The 15,015-nt window shown below is 40.9% G+C and overlaps 1 protein-coding gene across 4 annotated transcripts in view; it reads left to right on the forward strand.

Moving 5' to 3' along the window:
* The window catches only part of PITX3 (paired like homeodomain 3), a 90,472-nt gene that overhangs the window by 49,483 nt on the left and 25,974 nt on the right, over positions 1-15,015 (forward strand). The window contains exon 1 of one of the 4 annotated variants that reach the window (XM_056529258.1): positions 6,161-6,273. The exons of 2 other annotated variants lie outside the window; for them this stretch is intronic. Coding sequence is in view for 1 of the 2 variants with exons in the window: in XM_056529256.1 (XP_056385231.1) it covers positions 9,947-9,953 (7 nt within the window). In the remaining variant the exon portion in view is untranslated. Of the gene's footprint in view, positions 1-6,160; positions 6,274-9,839; positions 9,954-15,015 lie in introns of those variants that run through there. One more of the 4 variants, XM_056529256.1, reaches the window with a different exon arrangement.

The following is a 15,015-nucleotide window of genomic DNA, read 5'->3' on the forward strand; positions in this document are numbered from 1 at the left end:
CACAATTTTGCTGTAAATATAGCATCTCATTCTGGCCATTTTCATAAACTAACTTCCATAGACATGCCAGCTTAACCAGAGCAGGAGCTGCTTTTTGCATGGTGGGGCAATTTACTAATTTTCACATCTGCATGCCCTTTGGAAGGGGTTATCCAGATGGGAAAATCCCTTTAATATACTGTTGTAAGACATGACTTAAAGTTATGCTAAGGTGCACTAAGGCTGGGTTCACATTACAGAATCTCCGGCCAGAGATTCCAAGGGCAACCATTGCTGACTGAATCAGTCAGCAATAAGGCCGCACAGACATTGCCAATCTACTTAGACGTCAATGTATTCTGCTGAAAGAATCGCCAAGTTCATTCTTTTGATGGATGAATTTCAGTGGCAGAAAGCTCAGCAGAATCCCATTGACAGCAATGGGACTCTGCTGCAGCAGAACATTCGAGCAGAATTCTAAAACTGAATTTCACTTGGAATTTCCATAGTGTGATCCTAGCCTAAGGGTTTAATGGAATTTCACTTAACTAACATAAACCAGGTTGCACTGCAACAATTTACTGCTGCATGTGTGAATTACCAGCTCCTTCATGTGCTATTTCTCCATACCCCTCCTCTGGAGTCAGAGGCTCTGTGGCATTTAGGGATGACTGCTTTAGCTGCTAAAAATTTGAGTGAGCAAAAATATGTGTTTCCCCAGCCCTACCTCATAAAGCAGAAAAAAAAAATGGAAATCCATTTGAGAAAAATGCCAAAAATGCATGGAACGACCCCATGAACAACAAAAAGATCAGTTTAGGCATCAGGAAACTGAACGACTTACATAGGAAAACGAGAAGTAAGAATGTGACAGCTTTATCAAACAGGATGATACACTTTAATAAAATCCGGTGCATTTTTAGACTGTCTAGTTTGAGTCTACTCTGTAAAAAAATTAGATAGTTTTACTATATCTAAACCATTGCCTTTGGTACTAAAAATGCCGAAAAAATAGTGGGCCACATTAACCAAAACTGTGTAATCTTTAGATAAACTAAAAGGCTAGGATTCCACTTGGCTTTTTTGTCTGTGTTTTTTTTTTGGATGCTTGAAAAAATGCCCAAAAAACTGCCATTGCATTTTCCAGCAATTATTTTGCATTTTTTTTTCTGGCGTTTTATATATATATATATATATATATATATATATATATATATATATATGTTTTTTTTTTTTGGTGTTTTAACCTTTTGTGGAAATTGCTTTTTTTTTTTTTTTAACCTTTTGTCAGTTTTTCCTATTCCTGTGTCCACCCCCTTTTTTTTAAACGGCATTTTCTTTCTCCCATAGACTTATATGGGAGAAAAATGCCAAGATTTCAGTGAAAAAGAAAACGTGTCTGTGTGTGTGTCTGTGTGTTGGGGGGGCTAGACTACCTAATGTGGGGAAACTGCTACCTAATGTGGGGAATCTATGTTACCTAATGTGGGAAAACTGCTGCAGTTTAAAAAAATGTAAATGACACACAAACAAAAAATGCAAAAATACACTAAAAAGGAGTGAAATACTGCCAAAGAAAAAAAATGTCAAGTGAATATAGCATTTTGCAATTCCCTACTGACTTGCAGCCTACATCTGGCAGTGGCATTTTTGCAAAAAGAACATGACGATACAAAGACTATGATTAGCACAAATCGACCTTCATTTACTAAGCTAAAACTGACTAGTTTTTGTCGAGATGCCTGCGCCAGTGTGTGACAGTGTACGCCAGGAAAATCCGACAAACCCGACATTGCATTGTGAAAAAATGAAACAAGAGGCGTGGTATGTCACGAACGGGACGTGAGCGGCCCAAAAATGGGTGTGGTTTCACAACCCGACCTATTTACCATGGAATTCACAGAAAATCCTGTAAATAAATGGCTGGAAATTTCCACCTAGAAAAAGCTGGTCAGAAAATTTTCCTGACATGTACATCTGTGACTCCGCATACTAAATAGAGTGGAATCCTGCAAGTCGGAAACAACATTTCCCATTAGTAAAAACCCAACTGTCACGATTCGGCTTACAGGTTGTGGATCCTCTGTGTCAGCGAGGGATTGGCGTGGACCGTGCTGGTGGACCGGTTCTAAGAGGCTACTGGTGTTCACCAGAGCCCGCCGCAAAGCGGTATGGTCTTGCTGCGGCAGTAGCAACCAGGTCGTATCCACTAGCAACGGCTCAACCTCGCTGACTGCTGAGAAGGCGTGGGACAGAAGGACTAGGCAGAGGCAAGGTCAGACGTAGCAGAAGGTCGGGGGCAGGCGGCAAGGTTCGTAGTCAAGATGGATAGCAGGAGTTCAGGTAACACAGGCTTTGGACAACACTAAACGCTTTCACTGGCACAAGGCAACAAGATCCGGCAAGGGAGTGCAGGGGAAGTGATGTGATATAGCCAGGGAGCAGGTGGAAGCCAATTAAGCTAATTGGGCCAGGCACCAATCATTGGTGCACTGGCCCTTTAAGTCTCAGAGAGCTGGCGCGCGCACGCCCTAGAGAGCGGAGCCGCGCGCGCCAGCACATGACAGCAGGGGACCGGGACGGGTAAGTGACTTGGGATGCGATTCGCGAGCGGGCGCGTCCCGCTGTGCGAATCGCATCCCCGACGGCCATGTCAGTGCAGCGCTCCCGGTCAGCGGGACTGACCGGGGCGCTGCAGGGAGAGAGACGCTGTGAGCGCTCCGGGGAGGAGCAGGGACCCGGAGCGCTCGGCGTAACACCAACACTGTTAGTAACTGAGGCCCTTTGGGGGGAGATTTATCAAAACATGTCGAGAGGAATTGCTGAGTTGTCCATAACCAATTAGCTTGCTTCTTTCATTTTTGAAAAGACCTCTTAAAAATGAAAGAAGCGATCTGATTGGTTGCTATGGACAACTGGTCAACTTTTTCTCTACACAGGTTTTGATAATCTCCCCCATTGAGTCTAAGCTTATGTCTAGATACACTTTGTGTCTCTAAGGTTCGTACCACTGTATATGCACAAGTGTGTGTCTATTACAGTTAATTTCCTGCATGCAGTAAGTTTCCATAAAGTCTTTAAAGCTTGTCATACACATAAAAAAAATATATATATATATATATATATATATATATATATATATATATATATATGTAAACAGGATTGTCCAATGGTTTCATGTGTGTGCCGGTTATCATGGTGGCAGATGTCAGGGTAACAAAGACTTTGGGCAAGATGAATTCCCCTCCTCTCAGTGAAATAATCATTCACGCCTGGCTAAGGTGAGCAGGAATGTTTATGGTGGAGTCCAGAGAAATAGCTGTCGGATGAACAATCTCGTGTATGGCTGGTTTAGGACCTAATACAAAATCTTATGAAACGTCATGCCTTTAAGGTGCAAAACTGTGTCCACACAAGAGCAGGATCGCTCCATGATGCCGAGTAGATAACATTCTGTTCTGGGTTTTTATTGTTTTAATGCAGTAAATTGTTTAGAAATCATTTTCATCTTGAGTAAATTATGCCATTATAATGATCCTAAAGGGATGTTTTATTTCAGACACACTTAATATTGTTTGAACATCTCGAGTCGCTGTAGGGAATCAATCTTTATTTCTTTTAAAATCTGGACCACAGCTCACTCCTAAAGGAGAGGAAATTGTGCTTGACAGATGCAATCATATGCAAATGGCTGTAGAAGAGGTGAAATTATCATCTGCAAACATTGGGCCGAAATTCCATCTGCCATCTCCTGAAGAAGGGCTCTTAATAAATTCTAAGACAGCAAAGTGACACACATCTTAATCAAGACTTAATCCCAGGAATTAATTCTATGTGAGTTTATGCATAATTCTAGAAGCGATGCTTAAAAAAAAAAACCATGGCAGTTTCAGTGGCAGATGGACTCTCTGGACTTCATGCAAAGGCATTAAAAGGAGATAGAGAGAGGGAGACCCCTGAAATGTCAGACCCTGTACACAAATACTGGGCACTGCAAAACCTTCAGCTTCTATTGCTGACTTCAAAGGTTGGACTTCCAATTATGCTGACATGAGAACAGCATACAAATGAATGTACATACATCTCCTGTCAGGCTGTGTCTCTCCAAAAGTCAAATCTGTAAAAAGAAAAAAAAAAAAGGTCCTTGTGTGCATACGAGGCCTGGCCAGTGCTCTGAAGAGGTTAAGAGTAGACTTTTCACATGTAAATCTTTTCACCGATGTGAGAATAAGGGAGCAAGTTTTCTGTTTCTTTGAGGTCACTGTACAAACAAGAGTTTACAAAAATGTATATATAGTAAACAGAATTACTAAGGAAAAGACACCTTATAAGGCTATGAGAACACTTATGAAGGATTCTGCTTATGGCTTCATATCAATCAGCATTTTGCCTCATAATATGGTGAACAAAATGTGTTCAAAATGTTTTTATTGGGATTTCTAGAATTATATAACACATAGATTAAATAACAAATAACAACAAATAAAGTAATAAAGAATCAAAGAAACCATAATAACATAGAAAGGATTATCTCATTCTGATTCACTATTTCACAGTGTTGGAATAATATTGATTATGGATGGTTGGAACTCCCACCCAGCTATCTGAGATATGTATATACGCTTCAGTTATTTTTAATTATGCCACTACTAACCTTAAATCTTTAGGAGCCAGGTTTTGAAATCTGGAGTCTTGCCCTCTCCTCTCCATGTATAAGGGAATCCAGTTGTGGTATCAGTGAATGTTATTATAAGACAAAAACACATTGTATATAATGAACAATATCATCACGTTTTATTAAAAGCTTAGAAATCGCCTGATTTAATACACATAAGCCTAATTAGGTGGTGGATAGTGATCTAGCCAACTTCTCCATTTTAGACTACATTGAGTACCTTTTTGTTCCTTCCATGCGTATGTCCTCTCACGTGTACAATTTACTGAAAGTGCTTCTATAATTTCTGAAATAGAAGGGATCTCCGTTGTCTTCCATTTAGAAGCTATCTTCATTCTATAGGTTGTGGTAATGTGGCATATTGGTGTTCTGTATGCCACGTGTACTCTTTGTAAACCTATATTCAATAAAGCCAGTTCCTTCTTAAGATATGTGTTATTGTCTGATATTAATCGTATTAATGTGTCGACATCTTGTCTCAGTTTCTGTAATTTTGGACAGTACCAAAAAATATGACTTAAATTACCATATATGCCGCAACTCCTCCAACAAAGGGGTGAATGAGTAGAAATCATTGCATGCAATTTAATGGGCATGTAATACCACCCAGTAACCATTTTAAAATATTGCTCCATATGGTTAATGCATGAAGTGTTTTTTTTGAGAATTCGGTAAGCCTGGTACCATTCAGAAAGTGTGATGACTCATTTTAAATCTTTCTCCCATTTAGATCTATACTTGTTTGCGGTTAAATAGCTATGAAATAGTATTGTGGCTGCATAGTTCAGAGTCATAGATTCAGGTTTCTTTTGGAAATGAATTCAGCTTCTAATGAAAAACTTCCTTATGTATGGCATGTTATGGAGCAAGCTTTGACAAAGCTTTATGTATAGGACCAGCTAAATGCATTGGCAAAAGAAAATCTGCCAAGACAGACTTCTGTAGGGCTAATGCACATAACAGAGCTATGCACATGGAGCTTGTACAGCTATACACAAAAGGTATACCCCTCCCAAGTATATCATTTGTGCACAGTTGCACAGGCTCTGTCAGGCCCTGTTTGTATTGAAATATTCTACCCTTGGAGCGAAACTTCAATGGCAGTGCTTCCATACATATCACATCTGATGGAACATTTAGCAATTTTTTTCCTGTCTGATTTCCTGTCTGATTCCTATGGCATACTGAACTTATTGGATACCTAAAGAGACTCTGACAACTTGTTCACCTGCACTAAACACAATATACTGGGTTATAGTGTGGGTGAACAGCTTTACAAAGAGAGGTTGCTTACTTAAATCCATTGAGTTATGGCATTATAATCTTCCTGCTGCCTTGTGCTTCAGCACGCAATAGAGGCAGGGAGCCGGCTCGGCTCACCCAGCTCCCCTGCCTCCTACATATTCTGCATCAGCCCGCCCACATCATTAATATGCAAATGAATGCTGCGGGTGAGCGTTCTGTGCTCTGTGCGCTCACCCGTGGCATGTATTAGCATAAGAGTGGCGGGCACAGAACATACAGCGAGTTCTGCAAAATCCCACGCAGTCCCACAAACCTCTGAAATACCACAGTGGACTGATGAAATTGCACAAGAGGGTGATGAAATGGCACACGGGGTAAGGAAATGGCACAGGGGTACTATCTCTAAAAGCTGTGACAAAATTTTTGCAGAAGTTGGTGGGATTGGACACACTTATTACGGAAAGGTGGGAGTAAAACACAAAACACTGGAGCAGGTGGTAACGGAAAGAAATCCAGCGGGTGCTCTACATTGAAGTGAATGGAGCTGAGCTGTAATATCACATATAACCTGAGGACAGGTGTGGCTTTGTTTCTGTAAAAAAGTATATCTATCTATCTATATATTATTCTGCATAACTCCTTTAACTCCTTAATGATGCAGTTTAGTATAGGCTTTAAAGAAGTGTTTTTTTATTTATTTTCTCAGTAAACTAACACTATTATCTCAGTCCATATGGAAAATGAAAGTAGTAGTATAGGGCTAACTGGGAACAGTAATACTCCAGAAGATTGAAGGCCATAGCTGGACCCTAAGCACCTTCCTGGTAATCTCTGCAGCCTTTGTCACTGGTGAGCTGTACGGGTAGATATAGTCCTTGACCCCGGGGCACTCTATGGTAATGGTGTCTGGATGCAGGTGTGCCTATGATGTTTTGTGCAAATAAGTAATAAGATCCAATACAGATGTAAACTTAAAACAGATCAGTAACTTTACTGAAGAAAAATCTTTTGTACAAACCAATACTGGATACAGTCTCTTAAAGGGGTTATCCAAGGAACGTAATAATAAAAAAAAAACTCTGATCAGTATAGGACATTAACCTTGCATCTATTATTCTACTGTGACCTTTGTATCTCCTGTACGTGGCTCTAATAAACCCTTTTGCACTCCTGCTAGTTCACTTCCCCGCACGCTGTCTATAAACTACAGGTCCCAGCATTCTTTGTTGCCGCTCTGTGCTCACTTCCTCATAACTGCCGTTTTCTGCCCCAGTCACCTGACCAGCCCCAGCACTCGGAATGTTACTAAGCAACCATTCCCATCCTGCTTTCATCTGCTGTACTATATAACAATGATTCACAAAATGGGTGCCTCCATCTGTTGCAAGACTACAACTCCCAGCATGCCCAAAAAGTCAAAGTCCATCCGTGCATAATACGTGGAGTTGAAGTTTTAAAGTTTTTAAACAACTGAAGGCACCCTTTTTGGGAAACAATGCTACATAGTATAAATATAAATATAGATAGATAGACAGAGATATATCTCCCCAATAAAGCTCTACTAAAACATAATATATATAGGTTGTATATATACACATTACATATACACACACATATATATTTGAATAAAAATACATATACACACGTATGTATTTTTTTTCATACAAGTAATTGTGTGTATTAGATATCTTTTATATATACATATAAAAATATTTTTATATATTTTATATAATCAGTGTTTCCCAACCAGGGTGCCTCCAGTTGCTGCAAATCTAAAATTCCTAGCATGCCTAGGCAACCAGAGACTGTCCGGGCATGCTGGGAGTTGTAGTTTTGCAACATCTGGAGGGCCACAGTTTGGAGACCAATAGAATGTGGTTTCTAATATTGAGCCCTTCCAGCTGTGGCATAACTACAACTCTCAGCATGCCATTCGGCTGTCAGTACATGCTGGGAGATGTAGTTAAAAAAATAAAACATTAGATAGGCAGCAGTTCCCCCACATTAGGGGCATAGTTTCCCTACATTAGGTGGCATAGATTCCCCACATTAGGTAGCATAGTTTCCCCACATTAGGTAGCATAGTTTCCCCACATTAGGTAGCATAGATTCCCCACATTAGGTAGCATAGATTCCCCACATTAGGTAGCATAGTTTCCCCACATTAGGTAGCATAGGTTCTGCACATTAGGTAGCATAGATTCCCCACATTAGGTAGCATAGATTCCCCACATTAGGTAGCATAGATTCCCCACATTAGGTAGCATATATTCCCTACATTAGGTAGCATAGTTTCCCCACATTAGGTAGCATAGGTTCTGCACATTAGGTAGCATAGATTTCCCACATTAGGTAGCATAGTTTTCCCACATTAGGTAGCATAGATTCCCCACATTAGGTAGCATAGATTCCCCACATTAGGTAGCATATATTCCCCACATTAGGTAGCGTAGATTCTGCACATTAGGTAGTGTAGATTCCCCACATTAGGTAGCATAGATTCCCCACATTAGGTAGCATAGATTCCCCACATTAGGTAGCATAGATTCCCCACATTAGGTAGCATAGATTCCCCACATTAGGTAGCGTAGATTTCCCACATTAGGTAGCATAGTTTCAACCCCCCCCACACACAAACACACACACATAGACAGACACACACACATAGACACACACACTCAGACACACACACAGACAGGCACACACACACACACACACACATACAGACATTAGGTAGCATAGTTCCAACCCCCCCATACACACACAGACACACAGACAGACTCACACGCACACATATACACACACATGCAGACACACACAGACACACACAGACAGGCACACATAGACACAGGCATACACACATGGACACACAGACACACACACATAGGCACACAGAGACACACACACCTGGCATGCACCGTGCTTCTCTCCGGCGGTGGCATGACGAGTGACGTCACTGACATCCAGACCCGGTGAGCGGCGTGGTGCAGCAGGGGAGCTGTAGCCAGACCCCCCCCCCCAAAACAGAAAGTCATACTCACCACCACTATTGCTGCTCCAGTCAGTGTTACTGCCACGACTCACTCGGGTTTCTGCGGCCACTCATCTCTCTCCTCTGCACTCTGGCGCAGTCATCTGTGCCAGAGCATAAGGGAACAGACGCGCTGCCTCACGGGTGTTGGTAGGCAGAAGAGGTCTCCCACTCTCCCTCGCAGATGGAGAGTCAGGTGGTCCGTCTCCGCAGTTGAGTCATGTGATCTCCGTCTTGGAAGGTGGGGGCTGTAGGAGGAGGGACAGCAGCCGAGACAGAGATGCCAGAACAGGGTGGCAGAAAAGGGTTTTGATCACATTTCACCAAAGGAATAATGGTGGAAGAAGTGTAACATTTTTATAAATGTTTATTGCAAAAATAAAAAACTATGAAGGAGGAAACTAATAATAGATAAAAATTACTAACTGAACTATCCCTTTAAGGCACAGCATAATGATAAGTCTACACAGTTTTGACTTTGGTGCATGAGAAGAGGTAACAATCCCTTAGTAGCTTTTTAGAAAAGGCTCTTTAGTGAGTCTCTATAGAAGACATAAAGCACTCTGTGTTGCGTTAGAGATACATGGGGATTTATGAAACCTGAGCAGAGGAAAAGTTGACCAGTTGCCCAAAGTTATGATTTCTTCCCTTACTGTTCAGAGCCCTTATTAAAGATGAAACAAGCGATCTGATTGGTTGTTATCGGCAACTGGTCAACTTTTCCTCTGCACAGTTTTTTCAAAATCTTCCCAATAGTCCATGAAAGATTAACTCTACCGAGAAGGGTCTTCACAGGTCGGCTCCCTTTGCACATGGTTAGTTGTGCTACAAAACTCTGTTGCAGGGCATAAAACATTAAGGCTTGTGTCATGGTAGTCAAGTGGCACTGACTCCAGCTGGAGACACACTAAGAAACCAATGGAGGCAAAAGAGCACTTGTTCAACTTCTCTTTTGAATAAGAACAGTTCTCCCTCTTAGAGTAGGAAAACAGGTTCTAAAAAGATACTTCTCCAGCATGGACTGTAAGTAGGCTGTGGTTTATTTAAAAGGGAATCTAACAGCTGGTTCACCTGCACTAAACCCAAGACTCAGGGTTATATTGAAGGTGAATCGGATTCAAATGCTGCATTACTCATCCAGATCCCTGGACTGGTTCCAGAGATACACACCATTTGAGCCCCTTTGCACAATGGAGGTGGGAGCCGGTGTTCTTTCCTGTCTCTGTCCTCTCTGCTCCCATATGCCTGCCTACCTCAGCCATGTGAGCACAAGGTGGGCAGGCATATGGGAGCAAAGTACGGAGGCAGGGAGGCTTAGAACATCGGCTCCCACCTTCACTGCGCAAAGGAGATTAATAAACATAGTAGCAACAGACACTAAAACAATATGTCTCTCAAGAAGTGGACCATGGATCTGGGTGAGTAATGCATCATTTTAAACTGGTTGACCTGCTTTAAAACCCTGTGTATTTGTATTTGTCGTGTTTCACTGTAACCGACCCACAACTGACTTGAGTAGCAATGCAACTATAACAAGATTCTCTGGTAGAGCCAGGATTAAGTAAGCTTTTGCACAGCAAACTTTTTGGCTCAGAGAAGGACCGCCCACTTTGGTCTGAGCCTGGCTACTAATAACTAGACTGGTTGGTTCCGAATACACTGGGGAGAGAGAGTGTTCGATTTAGGGATTCATCCCACAAACTTTTTAGAGACTTCTAGCAGCCGTTGACCTATTTCTCATCCATGTAATTGAACATCCACCAGAGGTGTTAGCACAAAGATTATTAACCCATTGCAATGCTATATAACTCAGTATATGCACATGTTAAGCAGTGTAAACTAATGCAGTACACGTAAGGCTATGTTCACACCACGGAATGTCCACACATGGATTTTGGAAATGGAATCTTCGCGCCGGAAACATCTGGCACGGAAATTCTGCACAGCGCAGCAAAATCCAGTTGAATTCAGCAGGACTCTGCTGCAGCAGAATCTTCATGCTGGATTACAATGCGGAATCAGGTGAACATGGCCTTACACCTGTTAAATTTGTAGTAACCAGACAAGCATGCATCTACTGCCATACTACAACCTATATTCTTCAGCTGCATGTAGATCAGATAGCACATTGGTTGATGGTGACCCTCTTAGGATACAGAAATGAATGTAAAACTCAAGGGGTTACCATTAATTCACATACCCAAATACATTAAAAAGAGGAACTGACTTGCGGCACCCTTATGGAGAACATATAGAGGGTAATTCACTAACACTATTCTATTACTGGTCTTCAGTTAATGTCTGCTGCCATTTGTCTTGGCAGATTTATTAAAAGGCGCTCGCCTCCTAAAAAAAATTGTCACTGTATGGCTGGCTGTGTTGCTCAGTAATATGTACACTAGCGCCAAGTTGGCGTACGTTTTAACTGTGATTTACACCAGTTAATTGGAGTATATGATGGTAAATTTGATAGGCTTTTGTACCCTATATACTCTCCCTTCTTTTTCTAAAGTGGCAGGCACACTGTAAATCTGTCAAAAAGTAGCAAATATTTGCACAACCAAGTAATGGATAAACATTCTGACGGTGCTTTCAAAATTAGTTCCTTGAATTCACTGTGTGGTATAAATTACATAGCTTTATTTTGTGGCTTGTTAGAAATGGACATGTTATGGGCAATAAAACCAGCTTGTATACTGCGTATTCAGTTTTTTTTAATTCAGTTTTGTAAATTGAAGAAATAACAATTTTCGGCAGCCGCATTTCATATGCTTATTAGCCCCTTGTTAGCGTTGGGGCAAGGATAAGGCTGCAGCTAGTCTTGGCTCTCTGCTGTATTCATACAGTGCATAGTGAAAGTATTCGGCCCCCTTGAACTTTTTGACCTTTTTCCACATTTCAGGCTTCAAACATTAAGATATAAAACTGTAATTTTTTGTGAAGAATCAACAACAAGTGGTACACAATCATGAAGTGGAAAGAAATTTATTGGATGTTTCAGACTTTGCTAACAAAAAACTCAAAATTGGGCGTGCAAAATTATTCAGCCCCTTTACTTTCAGTGCAGCAAACTCTCTCCAGAAGTTCAGTGAAGATCTCTGAATGATCCAATGTTGACCTAAATGACTAATGATGATAAATAGAATCCACCTGTGTGTAATCAAGTCTCCGTATAAATGCACCTGCACTGTTTTATTCTCAGAGGTCCGTTTAAAGCGCAGAGAGCATCATGAAGAACAAGGAACACACCAGGCAGGTCTGAGATACTTTTGTGGAGAAGTTTAAAGCCGGATTTGGGTACAAAAAGATTTCCCAAGCTTTAACCCCTTAACGACGGAGGACGTAAATGTACGTCCTGGTGAGGTGGTACTTAACACACCAGGACGTACATTTAGGTCCTAAGCATAACCGCGTGCATCGGAGCAATGCCCGGATCATGCGCGGCAGGTCCCGGCTGCTGATCGCAGCCAGGGACCCGCCCGTAATGGCGGACATCCGCGATCCCGCGGATGTCTGCCATTAACCCCTCAGATGCAGCATCGCGGTCATTAAAATGGATGATCAGATCACCCGCAGCGCTGCCGCGGCGATCTGATCATCCAGCACGGCAGATGGAGGTCCCCTCACCTGCCTCCGCTGCCTTCCCGGCGTCTTCTGCTCTGATCTGTGTTCCCGCAGACCAGAGCAGAAGATGCTGATACATAGCACTGAACAGTATTAGCAATCGAGTGATTGCTATAAATAGTCCCCTATGGGGACTATTAAAGGGTAAAAATAAAAGTAAAAAAAGTAAAAAAATTAAGTAAAAAAAATTTGAAAAATCCCCTCCCTCAATGCAAACGTAAATTGTCCCATTTTCCCTATTTCCCCCCCAAAATGTGTAAGAAAAATATTTTATATACATATTTGGTATTGCCGCGTGTGTAAATATCCCATCTATTAAAATAAAGTGTTAATGATACTGTACAGTGAACGGCGTGAACGTAAAAATAAAAAAAGTCCAAAATAGATTTTTATAACATTTTATTCCCCAAAAAATTTATAAAAAATGGATTAAAAGTTCTATATAAGTAAATATGGTCTCAATAAAATGTTCCGATCACGGCGCAAAAAATGAGCCCTCATACTGCTGCTTAAAAGTAAAAATGAAAAAGTTATAGGTCTTCAAAATAGGGGAATTTGAAACATACTAAATTGGTTAAAAAGTTAGCGATTTTTTTTTAACACAACAGTAGTAGAATAGTATATTATCATGGGTATTATTTTAATCGTATTGACCCAAAGAATAAAGAACACATGTAATTTTTACCGTAAATTGTACGGAGTGAAAACAAAACCCTCCAAAACTAGCAAAATTGCGGTTTTCTTTTTAATTTCACCACACAAATAGTATTTTTTTGGTTGCACCATACATTTAGTGATGGCATTACAGCGGACAACTGGTCACGCAAAAAAAAAGCCCTCATACTAGTCTGTGGTTGAAAATATAAAAGAGTTATGATTTTTTGATGCGAGGAGGAAAAAACGGAAACATAAAATTTTAATTGTCTGCGTCCTTAAGGCCCAAATGGGCTGCGTCCTTAAGGGGTTAAACATCCCAAGGAGCACTATGCAAGCGATAATATTGAAATGGAAGGAGTATCAGACCACTAATCCCAAATCTACGAATATCTGGCCGTCCCTCTAAACATTCAGCTCATACAAGGAGAAGACTGATGCAGAGATGCAGCCAAGAGGCCCATGATCACTCTGGATGAACTGCAGAGATCTACAGCTGAGGTGGGAGACTCTGTCCATAGGACAACAATCAGTGGTATACTGCACAAATCTGGCCTTTATGGAAGAGTGGCAAGAAGAAAGCCATTTCTTAAAGATATCCATAAAAAATTTAAAGTTTGCCAAAAGCCACCTGGGAGACACACCTAACATGTGGAAGAAGGTGCTCTGGTCAGAGGAAATCAAAATCAAACTTTTTGGCAACAATGCAAAACGGTATGTTTGGTATAAAAGCAACACATCTCATCACCCTGAACACACCATCCCCACTGTCAAATATGGTGGTGGCAGCATCATGGTTTGGGCCTGCTTTTCTTCAGCAGGGTCAGGGAAGATGGTTAAAATTGATGGGAAGATGGATGGAGCCAAATACAGGACCATTCTGGAAGAAAACCTGATGGAGTCTGCAAAAGACCTGAGACTGGGACGGAGATTTGTCTTCCAACAAGACAATGATCCAAAACATAAAGCAAAATCTACAATGGAATGGTTCACAAATAAACATATCCAGGTGTTAGAATGGCCAAAGTCAAAGTCCAGACCTGAATCCAATCGAGAATCTGTGGAAAGAACTGAAAACTGCTGTTCACAAACGCTCTCCATCCAACCTCACTGAGCTCGAGCTGTTTTGCAAGGAGGAATGGGCAAAAATTTCAGTCTCTCGATGTGCAAAACTGATAGAGACATACCCGAAGCGACTTACAGCTGTAATCGCAGCAAAAGGTGGTGCTACAAAGTATTAACTTAAGGGGGCTGAATAATTTTGCAAGCCCAATTTTTCAGTTTTTTATTTGTTAAAAAAGTTTGAAATATCCAATAAATTTCGTTCCACTTCATGATTGTGTCCCACAAAAATTACAGTTTTATATCTTTATGTTTTAAGCCTAAAATTTGGCAAAAGGTCAAAAAGTTCAAGGGGGCCGAATACTTTCACTATGCACTGTAGTAATAACTTTATAGTTCAAAGCATTACAAATGTGGCCGTACCAGTTATATGTAGTTTTTTTTTATAACACACTCCAATACTTCTGCATATATATCTAGTTATCAATTACATTGTACTGCGTATACAGTTAGATGTGTACGTCTATCTTTATAATGCTGTATTACGATGTTAGAAATGGTGCATGATATCGTAATGTCCAAGTATAGCTATTGTTTGCCTACTGCCTGTATTAGACAATTGATGTCACCCCTTTATGGGTAGGGTGGGGGTGAAGTTCTTGTTTATAACACATGTTTAATGTTTGAAAAAACATTTCAACAAAAATGTTTCCCCAAGATGAAATTGAGTATGACATGTCCAACT

Source organism: Hyla sarda, chromosome 7, assembly GCF_029499605.1.
Source record: "Hyla sarda isolate aHylSar1 chromosome 7, aHylSar1.hap1, whole genome shotgun sequence".
Taxonomy (NCBI): Eukaryota; Metazoa; Chordata; class Amphibia; order Anura; family Hylidae; genus Hyla; species Hyla sarda.